Source organism: Podospora pseudopauciseta, chromosome 1 (assembly GCF_035222475.1).
Source record: "Podospora pseudopauciseta strain CBS 411.78 chromosome 1, whole genome shotgun sequence".
Classification (NCBI taxonomy): domain Eukaryota; kingdom Fungi; phylum Ascomycota; class Sordariomycetes; order Sordariales; family Podosporaceae; genus Podospora; species Podospora pseudopauciseta.
Window position 1 is genome coordinate 1715772 of NC_085892.1, and position 17948 is coordinate 1733719.

The following is a 17948-nucleotide window of genomic DNA, read 5'->3' on the forward strand; positions in this document are numbered from 1 at the left end:
CTCGTGCTGGTATCGAATATCTCAAGGAGGCGCCTGTGATAGACTGCTATTGAGAGATGGGGTGGAGTGTCGACCAGTCGAGTACTCCAGGTGACCCCGGATAATGGTTACAATTATCGATTTTTTGTTTTGCGATTTGTCGATTATCGGTACCAAAAATGTGCCAAAAAAGAAGCCTCGGTGAATAAGGACAACCAGACGGGCTCGAAGTGATTCTTGCGTATAGGGGCTTGCAATGTTCTAGGGTTGTTTGCTGATGAAGCGGATGGAATATTTAGAATGCAGTGCAAAGCAAAACTCCAAAAAGATGAAGCGATGTTTTGTGTGTGATGGTACGAGGAAGGAGAGCTCTGGGACATGAGAGGAAGGAAGGATGGTGATTTAAATGTTTACATGTTGTTGTCCAGGCAACGACCGCCAGCTGTTCTCTGCACTTGCTCTTCCCCACCTTTTTTTTGAGCCAGCTGGTTGCAACTTCCTGATGACAAGGCTGCGCCCGGCCTGGTCTGTGGGATCTGCACGGGGCGCTGTCAGCAAGGCCCTGGCCCCCGCAAGCCCCTGTTCTGTCGCATGTCGACAAGGAAGCGCCAAGAACTAAGCACTCTTCGACCCGCCGCCGCAAACCATCTTTGAACCATCCCACGCCAACAACGACACATGCAACAACAAACTTTCGGCGAGGAACTATCTCTTCTCAATCTACCATGACCGCGCCCGACTTGCATTGACCGGCCTGAACTTGCTCTGACCCTAAGGGAAGAATCTTTCGGCCTATTCTGCTGTATAGGGCGGCTTGAATGTCTGCCTGGCGTTCTCGTAGGGCATTCTTGCAGTAATTAACTGGACACTCAGCAGCAAGGAAGCGAAACGAACAACTCCATTTTGCCTTTGCAGCCACCATGGCGCAACAACAACATCAGCAACCTTCAACGCCCGCCGGCACCGGTAATTCCATCTTTGGCGGGCCCGCTCACCTCCAACAGCCCGCCGGCCTCCTCGCTCAGTCTTCGTTCTCGTCCGTCTCGACAGCACTCACACCTGCTTCGGCCGCATCGTCGAACAATACCTACATCATGCCGAACTCGCCGCTCAAGCACCGCGCCGCCATGGACGGCTACCGTCCCAAAGTCACACGCACTCTCGGCCAGCGCCCAGCCTGTCTCGTCAATGCCTCAGTGACATATTGTGGTAACAACCAGATTTATGCCTTCGGAGGCTTTGACCAGTACACCGACGAGGTTTACAATCATGTGTTGCGACTGGATCTTGTCAGCCACCAGTGGAACCTGGTCGATAACTACGGGGACATCCCCGGTGTTCGGATGGGTAAGCCCCCTGTCTATTTTGCCCGTTGCTGGTGATACTGTGTTGACATTACCCCTGGACAGGCCACACGGCGACGCTGTACAAGGGGGACAAGCTGTTGGTTTTTGGAGGCGAGAACGAACATCGAACTTATCTTTCGGATCTTATCATCTTTGACTTGAAGACTGCCCACTGGACACAGCCACAAGTGACGGGACCTATTCCAAAAGGCCGCGCTCGCCATGCTGCTGTGCTACATGAGGACAAGCTCTTTATCGTGGGTGGTATAACAGGCCATGACAACTATGTGTTGGACGACATATGTTATTTGGATCTTAAGACCTTCACCTGGTCCAAGTCGTGGCGTTTTGTTGGGCGGTTCGATCACTCTGCATACATTTGGAGTGACAGGGTCTGGGTGTTTGGTGGCTTGAGTGAAGATATGGACAAGGTTAGTGACCTGTGGTGGCTGGATCTCAAGGGCAACCCAGCGTTTGAGTCTCCTCCACATATTGGCACCCTCGATCGATCCGGTTTATCTCGAAGTGCGGCATCACCACGGCCATCGTATCCTTCCGTCCAGTCTACAGCTGTGGGCTCTTCCGGTTATGCTGCCAACTCTAGGACTGCACAGGTCAACCCACCGTCATTCCACCTGAAGACATATGCGCCACAAGCACCCGGGGCCATTTCTGCGCTCAAGTTTGTCAGCGGCCCTAATGTCCCATCTCAGATGCAAGGCATCCATTTCCATGTCTACTCTTCAGGAACACTCCTGGACTTTGTAACACCAGCAGCTACGATTACGTCAAAAGAATGCTCATTATCAGCCTTAGATTTGGCAGCCTTACGGTGGCAGAAGCTTGCAGAAGGTCGAGAGATATTCAAGCCAGGCTATCGGTGGCATTACTGCACTATGAATGAAGATGGCACGAAAGCATGGCTGCTCGGCTGCCCTACCGATCCAGGGGCTATTGATCTCGGGGCTAATGGCCTGGAGGAGTATCTTTCGGATATTATGGAAATTGATCTGCGGCGCTACGGGTTCCTAGGAAACAACATGGCTCCAGAGCCTCGCACCGCCCGCCCGTCCTCCCGCACCCGGCACGTCGAAACACCTTCCAAGGGCCTTGGTGATGATCTGGCGAAGCTCTTCAACCAGCCCCCAGAATCAGGCAGCGGCACGGATTTCATCGTCACCGCGCTCTCGAGGGACTTTGACGAGGAAGAGGTTATGGGCTCGGCACTCGTCCACGCCCAAGTAGACTCTGTCGGCGACACGGACCCCGACCAGACCTGGCTGTCACCAGACACGCCTACCTCCCCACCCATCCACGTTCATCGGCTCATCCTCCAAGCCCGTTGGCCGCACTTTGCCCGGTTGTGGTCTTCTCAGATGGCCGAGTTTCACACCAAAAAAATGCACATTCCTGAACCATACTCTGTCGTCAAAGCATTCTTGTACTACCTCTACACTGACCGGATCGATCCGCCTGATCAAAACGGCAACGAAACCACTGCCGACTTGGCTGATGTAGCGGGCTTGTTGGTCATGTCGAATATTTACAACATTCCTCACTTGAGACTGTTGTGCGTGAATAGATTGTCAAAGGAACTGGATGTGGATCATGCGTGCATTATCTGGTATTGCGCGGGGTTGTCGAACGAGGAGTGGTTGAGGAAGCGGGCAGCGAACTTTTGCATGACGCACTGGGGGAGGATCGTGAGGACGGTTGGGTTTCAGCGGTTGCCGAGGAATGCGCTGGTGGAGCTGAGCCAGGAGGTGGATAGTGAGGGGAGGGTGGTGGCGGGCGAGGAACTGGATATGATGCAGGTTGGGTTGGGGGTTGGCGGAATTGATAGGGGGGGGGGCCTGGGGAGGAAGGATAGTGTGGGGAGTGGGGGGAGTGATCAAGAGGGTGGGAGAGGGGTGATGGAGAGTGATGGGCATGAGGATGGAGAGGAAGAGGAGGATGGGATGGAGATGAGTTAGGGGGTTAGTCGAAGTCCTGTTCGGGAAGGGGCGTTGAGGGGGCGGGGGAGGTTGGTAGAGGGGGAGGAAATCTTGGGGCTTGAGAGTAGTGGGGAGAGTGAGGGTAGCGAGGATAGTGACGAGGAGACGTTGGGAGCTGGGGGGGATGAGGAGCTCAAGGAGGATAGTGAAGAGGAAGGAGAAGGGGAGCTGGATCTTAGTTTTGTCGATACGAGTGTGAGGCGGTCGGCGAGGAAGCCGAGGATGTTGTTGGAGCTTCTTTGAGTGACTCTCTTATGTCCGAGGAGATAATTCCCTCGGTTTCTTCGGTTAAGGTAATCAGGCTACGTTTTCTTTTTGCTTTTATCACAGTGGCTACTTTTTTTCCATAGCTCGAGAGGTCTCTTTTGGACTGGGAAAGGGGCAAGGATACGCTGGGATCGGAAATGGACAGGTTAGCTGGCATCATGGCGGAGGCGTTGATGGTTGGGTGGGTGGACTGTGGGTTTATTTTACTAGTTAAAGACAAGGAAAGCCAGTTTTTACATGTATGTAGTTGGGGCATGTCTGTACACACCTGCATGCCCCATTTTAGAATCGTACAAAAATGGAGTTATCGGATACTTAGGACGGGACGAGTTCGAGTGACTTGGAAAAGGGTTTTTTGGGTCCTAGGTTGGTGAAGTGATAATTAGGCAGGGTTCTGATTATCGTTTTATCAAGGCTTGAGGTACTTCACTGACCAGTCAGTCTATGTCACCGCCGTTGAGAGCCTTGCATATTGAGTTGACAAGGCAGTCAGTCAACCGGCCAATCGTTGACAACTGCACATTGGGAAATTTCCCATGTTGCTTTTTTCGACCCTTAAAGTTCTCCTCATCCAGGCCACAAGACGCAGCTTCTAGTCTGGTAGGCAAGGACTGGTCGGCAACGCTCCTTTTCTTTTACAAAACACAAACACATGAGCGTCATGGAGGAGCAAGTGGCGATACATTGTGATACTTTGGTCCCCAATCCTTCAGCCAACGATCGCCCACCAAGCTGCGATACACCACCCATTGAAGTCGAAGATGTCCCGGCCGAAGCTGAGCCAACAGCTAGAGATGATGACGGAGAGGAAGAGCGGCCCGCCGAGTCTCATCCCTTTCGGAGACGACTAAGGGGGGGAATGAATCTGATAATCACAGCTTTCGGCTCGGTGTGTATCATGGTTGTCAAAGTGGTTCTCCGATCCCAAACGCGCTGTTGAATCCTATCCTTACTGGAAAGCATTGGCAAGAATGATAGATCGGATCGTCGTGGCATATTTGAAATGGCATCTGGAACATGAACACGCCATCGAAGCTGGGAAACCCGTTTTGCCTTCGTTACGTTGGGTGTCGCTGTGTACACGGTCAAGCCGTCGGTGAGATCGGCCGAGCTGGCGGAGTGGACAGCGAAGGAGTTTCTTGAGTTTTGTGAAGCGGCAGGCGAATTCGGATTTTAGCTGTCATTGTCTCCGGGCTAACAATGTCCTTTCTACAGCACGATTGGGAAGGCTCTCACTGTCACTAGATGCGCAACGTGACACTTGAAGCCCCTCCTGGGATGGGAGCTCAGCACATGAAGAGAGACCTGGAACCGGTGACCAAGTATCACACCAAGTTTAAGCTCTATGCATATCTCTGAGCACTTTTCTCCCCTTGGAAGCTGGTGCATAATATTATGGTTCGTGAACACATGATATTTGCAAAATATTTTTTACAAGTATCCTTGCCGAGTTACATTTTGTTGGGTCTATAGTTATGTTAAACATGACCCCGAAGCTCTTTCAGTTATGGTGAAGACTGCTGCTTGTCGATGTCTTGGGATTGGAAAGTTTTTCGGGAGGAATATTTGGGTAATGGAGTAATTGGACAACATATTACCACTGTTTTCAGCAGGTCGTTAGATTGTTATCACCTACAGGGCGGTTTAACTAGGCCAATATAGCCTCCGAAACCTGAAGTTATAGTGGCATTCGTGATGAAAAAATGGTCCGCGATTATAACGTATTATCCGTGTCTAGGCAAAGATGGTATTGACACTATCGTTCTGAGGCTGTGTGTGACATTGCTTCTGCTTAAGTATATACTACAATACGGCCTCAGCAACCAAGAAAGTAGCCACGGAGACCCCATACAACCACACGCGTCATAACCCAGTGATATCGCAAAAAGTCCAATGCTTACGCTCCCGTCCCAGTCCCAAGCCAGTCCATGCATGCCTTCCCGGGCCTTCAACGCCGAATGATGTGTAAACGCGAAAGAAGATGCATGTTCATACAAGTCCCAGCCATGGTTTGTGTGGCGGCTTCACGCCAGATAGCGATAGGCAGCCGTATCGCCCTCCATCCGCTCCAAGTATTCTCGCGCAAGCAAGTCCTCGATCCGCTTCTTAATGAGAGAAATCTCAGGCTTGAACCGACCAGAGAGCTGGCTGATGACCTCGGTTGTGAGCTGAGTATGGCTGAGCTCCTTGCGTTGTCTATAATCGACGGTTAGCATCAAGCAAAAACGAGCAGCAATGAAATGTACTGACTTCATGATTCTGACAATAGCAGCATCCACAACGTGAGCCCGCGTCTGATCGTTCTTCCTCTCCGTCTCCTTGCGCTCCTCCGTGCCCTCAACCTTGGATGTGCTGCTGATAACAGGCACCCTGATCTTGATTTGCTTGCTGACGAACTGAGCATTGAAAGAAAACTTGTCTGTGGGCTTCACGGACTTTGTCAGAGGCTCCTTGGCGAGAACCCTGAATTTTGGCGGAACCGAGAGTGAAGTCAAGGTTTTGGTCAGATCCGGGATGGGAATGTTCGTCTTCAGCTGGATCTCTTCGAAGCTGAGACTCTCGTCATTGGCCAGATCGTTGAAAAGCATGAGAACAACCATTCCGTAAGTGGAGACATTAAGCTCATAGCGCCTTTCTTTGCTCAACGGCCCGGACTCTTTGCCAGGAACCTTGGGAAAGAAACATTTGATGTCTGCGCTGCCGGTGGAAGGTACCCAGGTGAGAACTCTCCCGCTGCGATCCTGGCAGTAGAATTTGTAGAAACTCTCTTGCAGTCGTTTGATAGATGGTGGGAAGATACAGTCCGACCGCGATGCATCGCCATCTTGGAGGACACCGCGCCCCATGACATCAGTAGGCCAGAAGTTTGTGGTGAGAACATGAATAGCAAGTTCAGTAGACTTCCTATCATCGTCCCCAAGATTGCGAATGTGGTCCTTGTAGTTGGTTGACAGATCTTTGGAGAGCTCCATGTCCTTGAACATGCCTTCGAATTTGGCAGTGAAATGATTGCCCAACTCAGCCCGCATTCGTCGGACGAGCTCCTTTTCGATGTGGATTTCGGATTTGTTGTGCAGTAACCTGCGACCTAGGTGCTTTTGATAGTAGCGCTCGAATAAGTCACGGTCCGAAAGATACCTGACCAGAATAATGGCCTTTTGTAGAACAACCTCCGCATCCTCGTCAGATTTGCCTTTCAATCCTCGTTTGAGACTATCGTCAATGAACAGCGAAACAAACTCGGCACCTCGATCAAACATGTTGATGAAGTCTGCAAAGCTCTTCGTAATAGCCGACTGGATGATAAGATCGTTGCTGAAACAATTTTCCAGCATTGAGTCAAACTTGCCCTTGAGCTTGAGGACGTCGTCAACCCATTTGATGGCAGCGGCTGTTTGCTGTGCCACTGGACTCAAAGCCTTGGGTTTGTCGGCCCCCTCGGCCCCCTCCTCGCCCTCCCCAGCAGCACCGGCCGCTGCTGGTGCAGAGAAGTCTGTGTTCTTGAGTGTCTGCTCAATTTCAAGGCCCAGTTCCATGACCCGGCCCATCAAACTCGTTTTGAGGGTATTCTTCGATTTGTCGATCCTTGAAATCAGCTGATACAGGATTCCAAGGTCTTCTTCTCGGTCATTGTCCACCATCGCCTTCAACCCGCTCCCTTCCATCGCCAGGAATTCATCCATCTTGGCCAGTATCAACTCTTTTTCCAAGACCGCTGCGATATTGTCTTTTGTGGAATTCGAAATCGAAGTAACACACCTCTCTTCCTCTTCGAGCAGGCGTCGTCGTGTGTGGCGCAACCACGAACCGGCGTCGGACTCTCGGAGCAACTTCTCACATTCGGCTTTGTAGAAGACCTCGCTGGCGGCAAGGAAGCGTGGCTCGAATATTGTCGTGTACAGCTTCTCGTTTTCCTTCTCTTCGTCCGTCTCATACAACTGCTCTAGCATGCCGGTTATGTCACGCAGAAGGTTGCGGTCGACGATATCCCCATCTCTATCCATATTGATGAGGTCGAGAACGACAGCAATGACCACGTCCATAATGATGAATGGCTGATCCGACCCGTCAACATCCTTTAGGCCATACTTGAGGATATGATCTCGGAAAAGGCCGATCGTTGTTGCGTATACTGATGCTTGCTTGGTTTCCACACAGGACCTCTCCAGGTACATCAGCATATCCGCGATCAGGTTCATTGATGTGTTATGGTCCTCCCAAATCTTGCGAATTCCGCGAAGAAGTCTCTCACCAGCCTCGCGGCGTTCGTGGGAGCTTGACGTCGCCAATTGTATCAAGGCGATGCTCGGTAAATTGTTCCTAACCAGCTCGTCGACACCGGGAATGATGTGCTTGTGGAACCATTCCGTCTCGAATTCTTTAACCTTTTCAAAGAGCTCCTCGCCGCGCTTGACCAGTGTGATCTTGTATGAGGCTCGGTAGAGGTTTTCGAAGGAAAGCTTGCTCGCATTTTTGTTGTGTATGTCGGTCATGGCACTCTGGAGGGTTGCCCAGCATTGATCAAACCCACCGGCGTCCTTGTTGATCAGGGGCTGTGATAGACAGACGTTAGCATGCCAAATAGGAAGCTAACAGAGAATGACGGAATTATACCCTTCGTATTGGCCTCGGCCTATTCCTGGAAGCCATTGTGCGATATTGGCGCTCTATGCTCGGCACAAGAAGGTGGGCAGGCAAAGTGGTGATGGTGGTGGTGTCGAGAGGGGGGGGGGACGTTAACAGTCCGCGAGGTTTCGTGAGGTAGTGGGAAATATGGCCCGAATTGGACTAAACTGGTGATCAAAACTGTTAAATAGCTTGTGATCAAATTCAGTTCGTTGGGTAGGTGAAGAAAGCCCGGGATGGCAGGAGGCGATTTTGGTATGCGTGCTGTATTGGTGGGATGGAATCCGTCAAATGGCAGGCAGGCAAAGGCGGCGAACGACCGAGCTCCGGACTGGGCACATACTCGACGTTGTCCTGGAGCAAAGTAAACAGACACAGGATGGGGCCAGCAAGACAATCTTCAAAAAAATACACGAGCTCGACAATGCTTGGGAAGCTTCAGGCACAATCTTGACATCTAGGAGGTTCGACTACAGCACACCATCAGCTGCGACAGCGGGGAGTTGCAGCCAGCTTCAGCTGCCACCCAAAAACCGTGCCCCACCAAACCGCATCACTGGTTGGACTCTGATTTGCTACCAATCATCTATTCTCGGCGCGTTTATCGCGTCTTGGCTAGCTCCAAGCTAATCTTATCGATAAGAACTCTGACAGGGATCTTGAACATCTTGACGATGACGAAGGTCCAATTGCTTCTCTACCGTTCGGCTTCACCTTTTGCGACAACCAAAATTCTTACCGATTTCGACCCCTTCTTTCCTCACCACTCATACCCTCCTATACCTAACCATGGCCTCCAAACGCCTCCTCACCACCTCAATATCCACCCTCACCCGACTCACCACCCAACCAATATCACGATCAGCACTCCCCCGCCAGCTCCTCAGTTCTCAATTACAACCCCTCCGTTTCGCCCACAACATCCCCCGACCACGAGCCAGTCCCATACCATCCACCCCCTCCTCCTCGACCCCATCAACACCCTCCACAACCCCCCCATCCTCCCCCTCAACCAAGCCACCCCAACCCTCCTACGAGTTAACCTTCACCTGCGTCCCCTGCAACACCCGCTCCCGCCACACAGTCTCCAAACAAGGCTACCACCACGGCTCCGTCCTCATCGCCTGCCCCGGCTGCAAAAACCGCCACGTCATCTCCGACCACCTCAAGATCTTCGGCGACAAGGCCCTCACTGTCGAGGACATCCTAAAGTCCAAAGGTGAGCTGGTAAAAAAGGGTACACTGGGCGAGGATGGCGACCTAGAGTTCTGGGAGGATGGCTCCACCACCGTGAGGGATCACGAAGCGCTCGCTAAGGAGGCGGAGGAGAGGGAACGGAGGAAAAAGGAGGTTGAAGAGAGGGAAAGAGAGATGGTGGCGGGGAGTACGTTTACGAGTGTTAAGTCGGAGGGCAAGGAATAGTGGGGAGGGTGGAGTAGGGAGGTCTGGACGGGTGGCATGATAAAATGATGTACGATATCGCTGTATTATATGGGGTGCTTTGGCCGGTTTGATATAGGTGTTGGCATACCCAAAAGTTTGGCATTTTTGTTGGCACTTTCAGGGGCAAAACGCAAGACACCTCACATGTCAACAATAGAAAATTGATGATATATCCGATTGATTTCAAATACATGGTATAACCCCCCCTTTTATCAGCTTTTTATCTATCTTTGAATTATTCTCCGCCGACCTCCTTCAATTACTCAGATGACCCCCTAATTCCCCTGAAAAGCCCTCCTGGCATCCCTCTGCTCCTGCCCCTTGATCTTCCTCCTCTCCTTCTTCTTCTCAAACTTCTTCCTCTTCTCCCTCCCATACCTCTCCGGCGCCGCCACCGCCTCGATCCTCCTCTTGCTCAACCTCGCCTGCCTCCTTTCCCTAATCTGGTCGCCCACCTCCAGCAACGCCTTGGTGTACTCCGCGCTCCCCAGCTTCCTCTGCAACACCTCCATCACCGCCACAGCCTTGCTCTTCAAAGCCTCATACCTCGTCTTGAAAAGCTCGTTCAACGAGAACGGCGCGCGAATGGACGGGTCAGTCAGGTTCCTTAACGGACGGAGAATGGTCCTAACCGAAACCTCGACCGTCTCCTTGGGGGACTTGATGCAGAACGCTTCGAGCAAATCCATCGCCGCAAGCTTGGACACCATCGCTTCGGGCTTGGGCTGGCGTTCTTTTCTGACGATGGAGCAGAGCTTCCAGAAGAGGTACTTCATGTCTGCCTTGCGGGAGACAGACTTGTCCACTTTGTCTTCTTCGTCTTCGTCTTCCTCCTCGTCGCTGTCTTCCTGTTCGGTCTTGCCGGACTCGAGGTAACCGCCTAGGAACTGGAGGACTTGGGCAATTTCCTGTGCGAGAGTCTCGTCTAGCTCGACGACGTTGAGGATGCCGAGAGAAAGGCGTACCAAAGCGGTGACGTCGTCTTCGTCGAGCTCGAGGCCATACGAGCCCTTGAGTGGGAGCTTCGCATCCCTGCCAGAGGTTTTGGCAAAGTCGGTGAGGTACATGGACAAGAGTCTTGTGGCTGTGAGTTTGACGGTTGTGTTGGAGTGCGCGAGGCAAGTCTGGACTTCGGTCCACAGCTCGGACGTGCTCGGAGCGAGGGCCTTCTGAGGATGCTTGATAACAAGCGTTTGCAGAGTGTTGAGCGCGGTGTTGGCAAGCTCCCAGTCGGCCTCCAGAGCGTCGTCATCCCCAAGAACCTGAGTAATTCTGTCAACAACAAGAGCCAGGTCCTTCTTATCGTTGACATTTGGCTCCCGGCCTTCAAAGTAGAGACCCCAAGCATGAAGCGCGAGCTTCGAAACAGCAGGCTTGTCATCCTGTTGAATCCATGTCCTCAACAACTGCATAAACTTGGACAACCTCTCCTTGTCAGCCACCCGGAAAGATTCCTTGAGCAGCTCACCCGCAGAAAGACGGCACTTTTCACTGTCATCGTTGGCCAAGACGAAAATCAACGGAACGAAGCACGTGGCCACAACTTCTTGTGCGAACTCATCCACCGATTTCTTGAGCAACAGATTGATAACCTCCATAACAGAGATTCGTCCACCTTCGCGCTCATACTTGAGATTGGCAACAATGAACTGGAGCTGCTTTTCCCACCTGTTTCTCTTTTGTGGATAGTCTCGGAGGAACTGGAAAAATGCACCGCGCGCGAGATCTCTGGTGTCCTTGTCAGGGTTGGTGATCATGATAGTGCCGACGTAGTCGAGTGTGTCGTAAACAACAGCCGTTTCCATCTTGCGGTCCAGGACTGACCGCAAGAAATTGAAGGTTACATGCCGGTACAAGGGCTCGGTGAGATCATCCTTCAGCTTTCCGAGGAGCATGTCCAGAGCAGCATCCTTGATGACAATCTCCCTCCTGTCACGCAGGATAACAGAGATGAGCTTCAAAGCTGCTTGCGCCAAGTCAGAGGTGGTGGTAGGCGACATGGATATGGCCTTGGTAGCTTCCTTCAGCGCAACTTTGTACAGATTGGCAGAGTCGTCGTTCTTGAAGGGAACCTTGACAATGACAGTGAGTATCTTGAATGCCGCGATCTTGACATCCTCTTCCGCGGAAAGTACAGCATCACCAAAGATGGGCAGCAACTTGGCGATATTGGCAGCAGTACGGAGGTGGTCATGCTTTCTGAACACAGTTCGGAGAACATCGATGGCAAACCTGACAAGCTTGTAGGTGTGCTTAGCCGTGACACCGCCATCGCTCTTCTTCGCAGCCTTCTGCACGATATATCTCTTGAGACGGGGGTCCATCTTAGGTTGCTCCATGGGATGGTTAGACTTGTAGACCTCCTGAATGACCTCATAGCAGAAGATCAGGACATCTTGCGAAGCGGCAGCAGGGTTTTCAAGAAGACCCTTGGTGATACGAGTCAGCAGCTCATCAATCTTGCGGACGGTACGGACGTCCAGCTTCTCCAACAGCAAAGACTGGAGAGGCATAGTCAGATCGCTAAGGCGACGGATGGAGGCTGTCTTGGCGACCAACTCCATGGAATCCTGACTCTTGCTGCCCTTGACCTCCTTCATCTTGCCAGTGTAACCTTCGGCATCCTTCTCTTGACCTGTGGCACCGAAGATATCGTCCATGATGACAGCCATGATCTGAGGCAGGCAGTAATCGAGATCACCCTGCTCGAAAGCTGGGATAGCGACCAACAACAGAGAGTGCATGGTGTAGGACAAAATATGAAGCTGGTTGCCTCTGACGAGAGCACCACGCAACTCCTTCAGAATGAACCCGAACCTGTGAGCACCGAGGACACCGGAGATCTTGGCGAGCGTGTCTCTAGCCATATCGCGGGATTCGACAGACTTACTCCTGAGGATATGGCAAATATCAGTCAAGACACCGGGGAGCTTCTCGTTCAAGAGGTTATCCGGGAGAAGGACGAGCAGCTTGGCAATGATAACGCCCACCGGTACTCTGGAGCTGACCTCCGTCTCATCCTTCTCGTGGATGTACTTGAGGAGGGGAGGCAGGAAGCTGCCGACAATCTCGGTGCTGAGCTTCTCCTGGTCAGGAAGTGTGCTCGCGAGGCGGCACTTTTGTACCTCTCCATCCACCTCCATAGCGTCACTTGACTTCTGGTCAAGGGCAGTGCGGAGGGCGTCCACCTCCCTCTCCAGAAGACGGATGACTCGCTTCTGGGAGTCAGGCTTTGACTCCACAAACGAGACGAATCGTCTGAGAATAGCTCTGTATTGTTGCCATTCCAAAGAAAGGGTCAGGCCAGAAACAGTGGTAATGGCCTGCGCGCCGAGGCCATGATCGTCGCCACCTTCTGGATGACCAAAGATGAAGTGCTCAAAGAGGGGAATGAAAAACTGGCTGATGTGCTTGCTGCGGAGAGGTGTCTTGGCATTCACCGACTCCAGCAAGCGAAGGGCCTGCAACTGCCTTGCGACAGCCGGACTGAGGACGTGGAAGAAGAAGGCTTGGTCTGAGTCCTCGGACGAAGGAACCAGGGGCGTCAGATCGGAGACCATCTCCCATTCTGGGAGGCCAGCCACGAGGGCACCAAACACGCGTAGAATCTCGCGTCTCACAGTCTCTGACTCCTCCTTTGATCCAGCGTAGATGGCTGGAAGCAGGATATCAGAAACCACAGTGATGAAGGCTTGTTGCTGGGCGCTGCCCCAAGCATCCTTGGCTGCCCAGATAAACTTGCACAACCCATCGGCAGAGTTTGTCGACAGGACACCAAATTCCTCATCCTGCTGGATGTAGAAGAGCATGTTGTGAAGGAGAGGCATCCATTGGTCCAGAGTAAAGGGCGTCTCCCGATCTCTGGTGATGGAGTTGAATGCGGTCAACCGGACATTGTAGTCTGGCTCATCCAGACGCCTTGGCTTGTAAGCATTGAGATCGCGGCAGGTATCCGCAATCTCTTGTGCCCATGTTTCTGTGGATGCAAACACTGCAAGCACTTCAGCCAAGGTCTGCCTGTTTTGCCTGTCCTTGAAATAGCCAAACAAAGAGGCCACCGTATGATAGACCTTGCTCTTCAGTTCAGTATTCCCCTGGAAATCTTCCAAAGCCATGAAACCCTTAAGAATCAGCAGGATTGAACCTTTGATCTTGGGGCTGACCATCCGCGAGGGTTGGTTGAGCAAGAAGGTGGAAATCTCCACTATATCCTGGATGCTGGTGGATGTCTCGACGATAGGAGAGAGTACAACAACGGTATCAACAGCAGAACCCAAAAGGTCTCTGCTAATATCGCGCTGGTCACGAAGAAGACTGCTTATTTTTCCGAGAATGAGGTCGACATTTGGATCTAAGAGCTCAGCTCTTATGAGTTCATTGAACTCTGACTCCTGCGCAGATGCCTGAGCAAGGCCGACAAGGGTCTTGATCATTTCAAGCGCGTATATCTTGACATCAGCCTTGGCCTTTTCCATACCAAGCGTCTCCACGACATTGGGCATAATGCGGCTGTCGATGGCCAAAAACATGGCTGTCTTGGGGAGAGCAGCCCAGGTACCGAGCAGCTTCCAAGTAGCTGATACGCCCTGGGTAGTCTCAACGGCAAGCTTCTCTATCCGAGGACTGATGATTTCTTTCACCATAATGTCTTGATACGGCGTCCAGTCAAAGCTTTGCTCATTCTGGAAGAGCTTGCAGAGGCACTTGAGAGAAATCGTCCTGATAACCTTCAAGAGCAAAGCATCCTTCACGTTCTCAGTTTCTTCGGTTTCCTCGGACTCTTCCTCCCCTGTCGTAACACCAACCTGCCGGCAGGCGGAGATGAGACAGAGGAGAATTGCATTGGCAAGGGACTCCACGTATGGGGAGACCGCACCGCCGAGCTCAGTGATGACAGCCTCAAGCATATTGAGCAGACCGACCTGCTTGCGAATGGGCAGGATTTCCTGAGAGAAGAGCCGTTCATTCAGCCCCTTGGCATCAACGACACGGATGTTGCGCAGTGGGCCAAGCGCAATGTCCAGGAAGTTGCCCATGTCGTCCACATTAAGCTGCCGAATAACTGCCAAACGTGTCGCATGAAGACCGTGCCGGCCACTGCCTGCGCCCTTCTTGGAGATCGTACGGCCGTACAAGAGGTGAAGCAGAACAGGCATAACGGCCTCTCGCTCGTTTGGCTGGATCTTGTTGTCGCCTTGGAAAAGGACAGTAAGCTCGTTTTTAAACCTGGCCTCATCAAGGAGGTACTCCAGATGCTCCTGCTTCTTCTTGACCGCATCATTCTTCCATGCCAAAATGGCCTTCAAGGCAAGCTTTTGCACCTCGATATCACCATTTGCCAAGAGCTTCAGAAGTGCCGTATAGACCTTGTCAGCTTGATAAAGCACTCGAGGATTGTTGAACTGTGAAAACACCCCAACTAAGGCTTTCCGGTCAGGAAGCGACCAACTCGCTTCTAACATTTCTTCAGCCTCTTCCTCGGTGTCTTCTTGGTCTTCAGCCGGGGTCTCGCCATCGCTCATGAAAGAAAATAGATATGGCACTAGGTTTCTTGAGCGTTTCTCAGCCAAGCTCGGGATAGCGTTCAAAGCTTTGAGAGCCATGCTGCGAGCCCTTTGCGAGTGGGGATCAACGATCTTCTGACCCTCCTCGAACTTTTCCAGCATGCCCCTGTACGGCTCCTCCAAGGCCTGAGCGATTGGCTCAGCAGTTCTATGCAGGCCTTTCATGTTCAGGCATTCAAAGTCGGTGAGCGGGAGGCGACGTGGATCCTGGGGCTTGGATGCACCTGACCACCGTTCGGAAGGCTGGTCCAACCAGTCAAAGGCCAAATCGGCCAAAACCTCCTCGCCATGCTTAGACTCGGCAACTTTTTTCATGGCTTCCACCGAGTCATCCCAAACTGGAGCAAGAGGGACGGTCATCATACCAAACAAGAAGGCTGGGATTGCCCGTATGAGCCAGGAAGTTTGATCAAGATGAGCGTAGATTTGTCCCAGTTTTCGAACGTGAACAGCGATCGTTCGTACGTTTTCCAAAATCAGAGACAGCTCTTCACACTGAAGCATCGTTGCTAAGGCTGAGTTGGAATCAGGGGTTGACTCCAGAATTTCCAGAATTCGCAAGGACGCAAGCCGGAGTTCATGAGAGGGCGCGGACAAGTTGTTGACGAGAGACTTCACTAATGGGTCTTCCTCCTCCTGCATGCTGTCACTCCCACTGCTGGTTTCTGAGCTGCTGCGTCCCTTCGCCTTGATCTCCATCAGATACGAGAGCAGGGCCTCGAGGAATGCCGGAGAGTGGCAGAACCGCGGGGTAGCTGCTCTGAGAAGAGGAGCCAGACTTGGATCTACCGACCCAGGGGCAGCACACATTCTGAGATAGGCACGGAAGCCATCGCTCATAATAAAGTTGGCCTCATCGGTTGGTAAAGAGGAGGAGGGCCGTAAGGCGAGCTTTAGCTTCTTAAGCAAAACCTCGGCGATACGGGCATTGGTGGAGGGATGGACTGTCGTAACCTCCAGCACCCGTAAAAGTGCTGAATATTTTGGCAGACATCTGTCCCTCCACGTCTCCGCATCTCTCCCAAAACCACCGCTCTCCGGGAAAGGGGTGTCTTCAAGCCGTACAAACTTGTTGACAATCTGATCTTGCCAGGATTGTGGGAGAAGGAAGCCGTCTTTCCCTTTGACCCGCGGCAGGCCCCCATTTTCTACCATATGAGGCAGAAGCACGCAAAGCATCTCCTCGTTTGAGTTTCGGGACCAATGGGCGACGACAAATCTATTGAACAGTCAGTATATCAGCCTTCAACAAGTTAATGGGTCATACACACTTTTGAAAGTCTTTCAGGAAGAGCCCTCTGAACCGTTCAGGGTGGAGATCGGCCAGATAGGAGCAAAATGGAATGTACCAGCGCATTAATGGCTCCTTGGTCGTGGTGTTGTTGAGTGTTGATAATGATGGCAACAAAGCGTCTATTGGTGCTTGCCCCCAAATAATAGCTATCCTGGTGATTAGGCGGTCCCATACTTGGCGAGGCGAGATGGCCTCAATCCTTTCCTTGACCTCACCCAGCTGCGTGAGCTGTTGTCCCAGAGCTTTTACAAGAGCTGACCAGTCGTGAATCCGGTTTCCCCTCCGTACACCAGCCGCAACACCTAGGAGCTGCACAAATAACACTGGGCGTGTACCAGCCGTAGCCTCTTGCACTATGCGTGTCTCGATCGTCTTGAAAGTCTCGATTGTTGTATGGTGAATGATACTGGTAAGCACACCGCAGCAGACATCCGTCCATACTGTTTGCTCAGGAAGGTCAGCTTCCCCTTCTGGCACATCCCGCACGATAGTTGCAAAGACCTCCGGGGCAGTCGAATGGACGCCATTGTTGGGAGCCTTGAGCGCCTCGGCAAACATAGTCATGATACCCTGGCTATAGAGCTCATACTGCCTCGTCCCGGCCACACTCTCCAGATCCTTCCTCACATGCTCCACAAAGAGCGGTAGAGCCTTCTCCTTGTGGCTGGGCGCCGCCGCTTTCTTCACCAAGAAGCTCATTGCCTCGGCCGCAAACCGAGCAATATGTCCCGGAATCTTCGCCTTGCCCATCAAAGGAGAGACCGCATCGTATGTGGGTCGGAGGTCAGGAACGACTAGTCTCGAAAGATATTTGAAGAGGAATGCGAGCGACGCAAAGGTCCATTCGATTGCTTCTACATCGTGAACTTTGCTCGCCAGCTCCACGATCAAGCCGAGAGCGCGGGGGTAGTGTTTCTCGAATCGCACACCAAGATCATGGGCGAACGCAGTGACCAGGTCGAGTAACGGCTCTAAAGAATCCTTTTGGTGCGTCGAGATGGCCTCGGCCAAGAGGTCCATAATCTTGTCTTCATGATGAAGAATTTGAGCGAGGGAATCGGTATAACGGGTGACTTTTAGCCTGAAAGACACATAGGTCTTTGACAGGTTGAGTTCGGCCCATCTGTCGAGGCCATTTCTGAGGTAGGAGGTACTCGCTTCGAGATCTTCGGCTTCGAGGTCATGGCGGCGCACTTTGCGCAACGGATCGAGCGAATGGAGCTTTGAGATTTTGGTACTGAATGATTCCCATCTGTGATTCTTTTCGTGAGGCGTCCGCTTGACGCCTCTTTGGGACTTAACAATGCGTCCGGAAGTTGTGGACGGCATGGTGGGTGGTGATCTGGGCTGTTGGTGTTTGCGAAGAGAGCCCAAGAAAGCCTTCAATCGCGAAAACACCACCGCGAAACAGCACCTTGACCTCTGGAAATTTTTT

The 17948-nt window shown here is 52.2% G+C and overlaps 4 protein-coding genes across 4 annotated transcripts; 2 read left to right on the forward strand and 2 right to left on the reverse strand.

Annotated features, from left to right (window-relative positions):
* Positions 1-483: 483 nt before the first annotated feature.
* On the forward strand, positions 484-3762 carry QC763_104600 (uncharacterized protein). Its single transcript, XM_062907030.1, has 2 exons — positions 484-1326; positions 1389-3762. The coding sequence occupies exons 1-2, from the start codon at positions 900-902 to the stop codon at positions 3296-3298; spliced, it is 2337 nt and encodes a 778-aa protein (XP_062769937.1). The 5' UTR covers positions 484-899; the 3' UTR covers positions 3299-3762.
* Positions 3763-5281: 1519 nt separating this feature from the next.
* QC763_104610 (uncharacterized protein) lies at positions 5282-8732 on the reverse strand. The gene is made up of 3 exons (XM_062907031.1): positions 8201-8732; positions 5837-8139; positions 5282-5782 (listed from the first exon to the last, which is right to left on the reverse strand). The coding sequence occupies exons 1-3, from the start codon at positions 8234-8236 to the stop codon at positions 5611-5613; spliced, it is 2511 nt and encodes an 836-aa protein (XP_062769938.1). The 5' UTR covers positions 8237-8732; the 3' UTR covers positions 5282-5610.
* A 269-nt stretch (positions 8733-9001) lies between these two features.
* On the forward strand, positions 9002-9634 carry QC763_104620 (uncharacterized protein; the record flags this gene model as incomplete). Its single annotated transcript, XM_062907032.1, has 1 exon — positions 9002-9634. One exon carries the CDS (start codon positions 9002-9004, stop codon positions 9632-9634), a length of 633 nt encoding a protein of 210 aa, XP_062769939.1.
* A 214-nt stretch (positions 9635-9848) lies between these two features.
* On the reverse strand, positions 9849-17922 carry UTP20 (U3 snoRNP protein). Its single transcript, XM_062907033.1, has 2 exons — positions 16491-17922; positions 9849-16438 (listed from the first exon to the last, which is right to left on the reverse strand). The coding sequence occupies exons 1-2, from the start codon at positions 17840-17842 to the stop codon at positions 9931-9933; spliced, it is 7860 nt and encodes a 2619-aa protein (XP_062769940.1). The 5' UTR covers positions 17843-17922; the 3' UTR covers positions 9849-9930.
* Between the last annotated feature and the right edge of the window lie 26 nt (positions 17923-17948).

Coding starts and splice junctions, on each gene's coding strand:
- QC763_104600 (XM_062907030.1), top strand. CDS start 900: ATGGCGCAACAACAACATCAGCAACCTTCAACGCCCGCCGGCACCGGT. Junction 1,327..1,388: donor CATCCCCGGTGTTCGGATGG/GTAAGCCCCCTG, acceptor ACCCCTGGACAG/GCCACACGGCGACGCTGTAC.
- UTP20 (XM_062907033.1), bottom strand. CDS start 17,842: ATGCCGTCCACAACTTCCGGACGCATTGTTAAGTCCCAAAGAGGCGTC. Junction 16,439..16,490: donor TTCCTGAAAGACTTTCAAAA/GTGTGTATGACC, acceptor ACTGTTCAATAG/ATTTGTCGTCGCCCATTGGT.
- QC763_104610 (XM_062907031.1), bottom strand. CDS start 8,236: ATGGCTTCCAGGAATAGGCCGAGGCCAATACGAAGG. Junction 8,140..8,200: donor GGCCGAGGCCAATACGAAGG/GTATAATTCCGT, acceptor TGTCTATCACAG/CCCCTGATCAACAAGGACGC. Junction 5,783..5,836: donor GCTATTGTCAGAATCATGAA/GTCAGTACATTT, acceptor CGTCGATTATAG/ACAACGCAAGGAGCTCAGCC.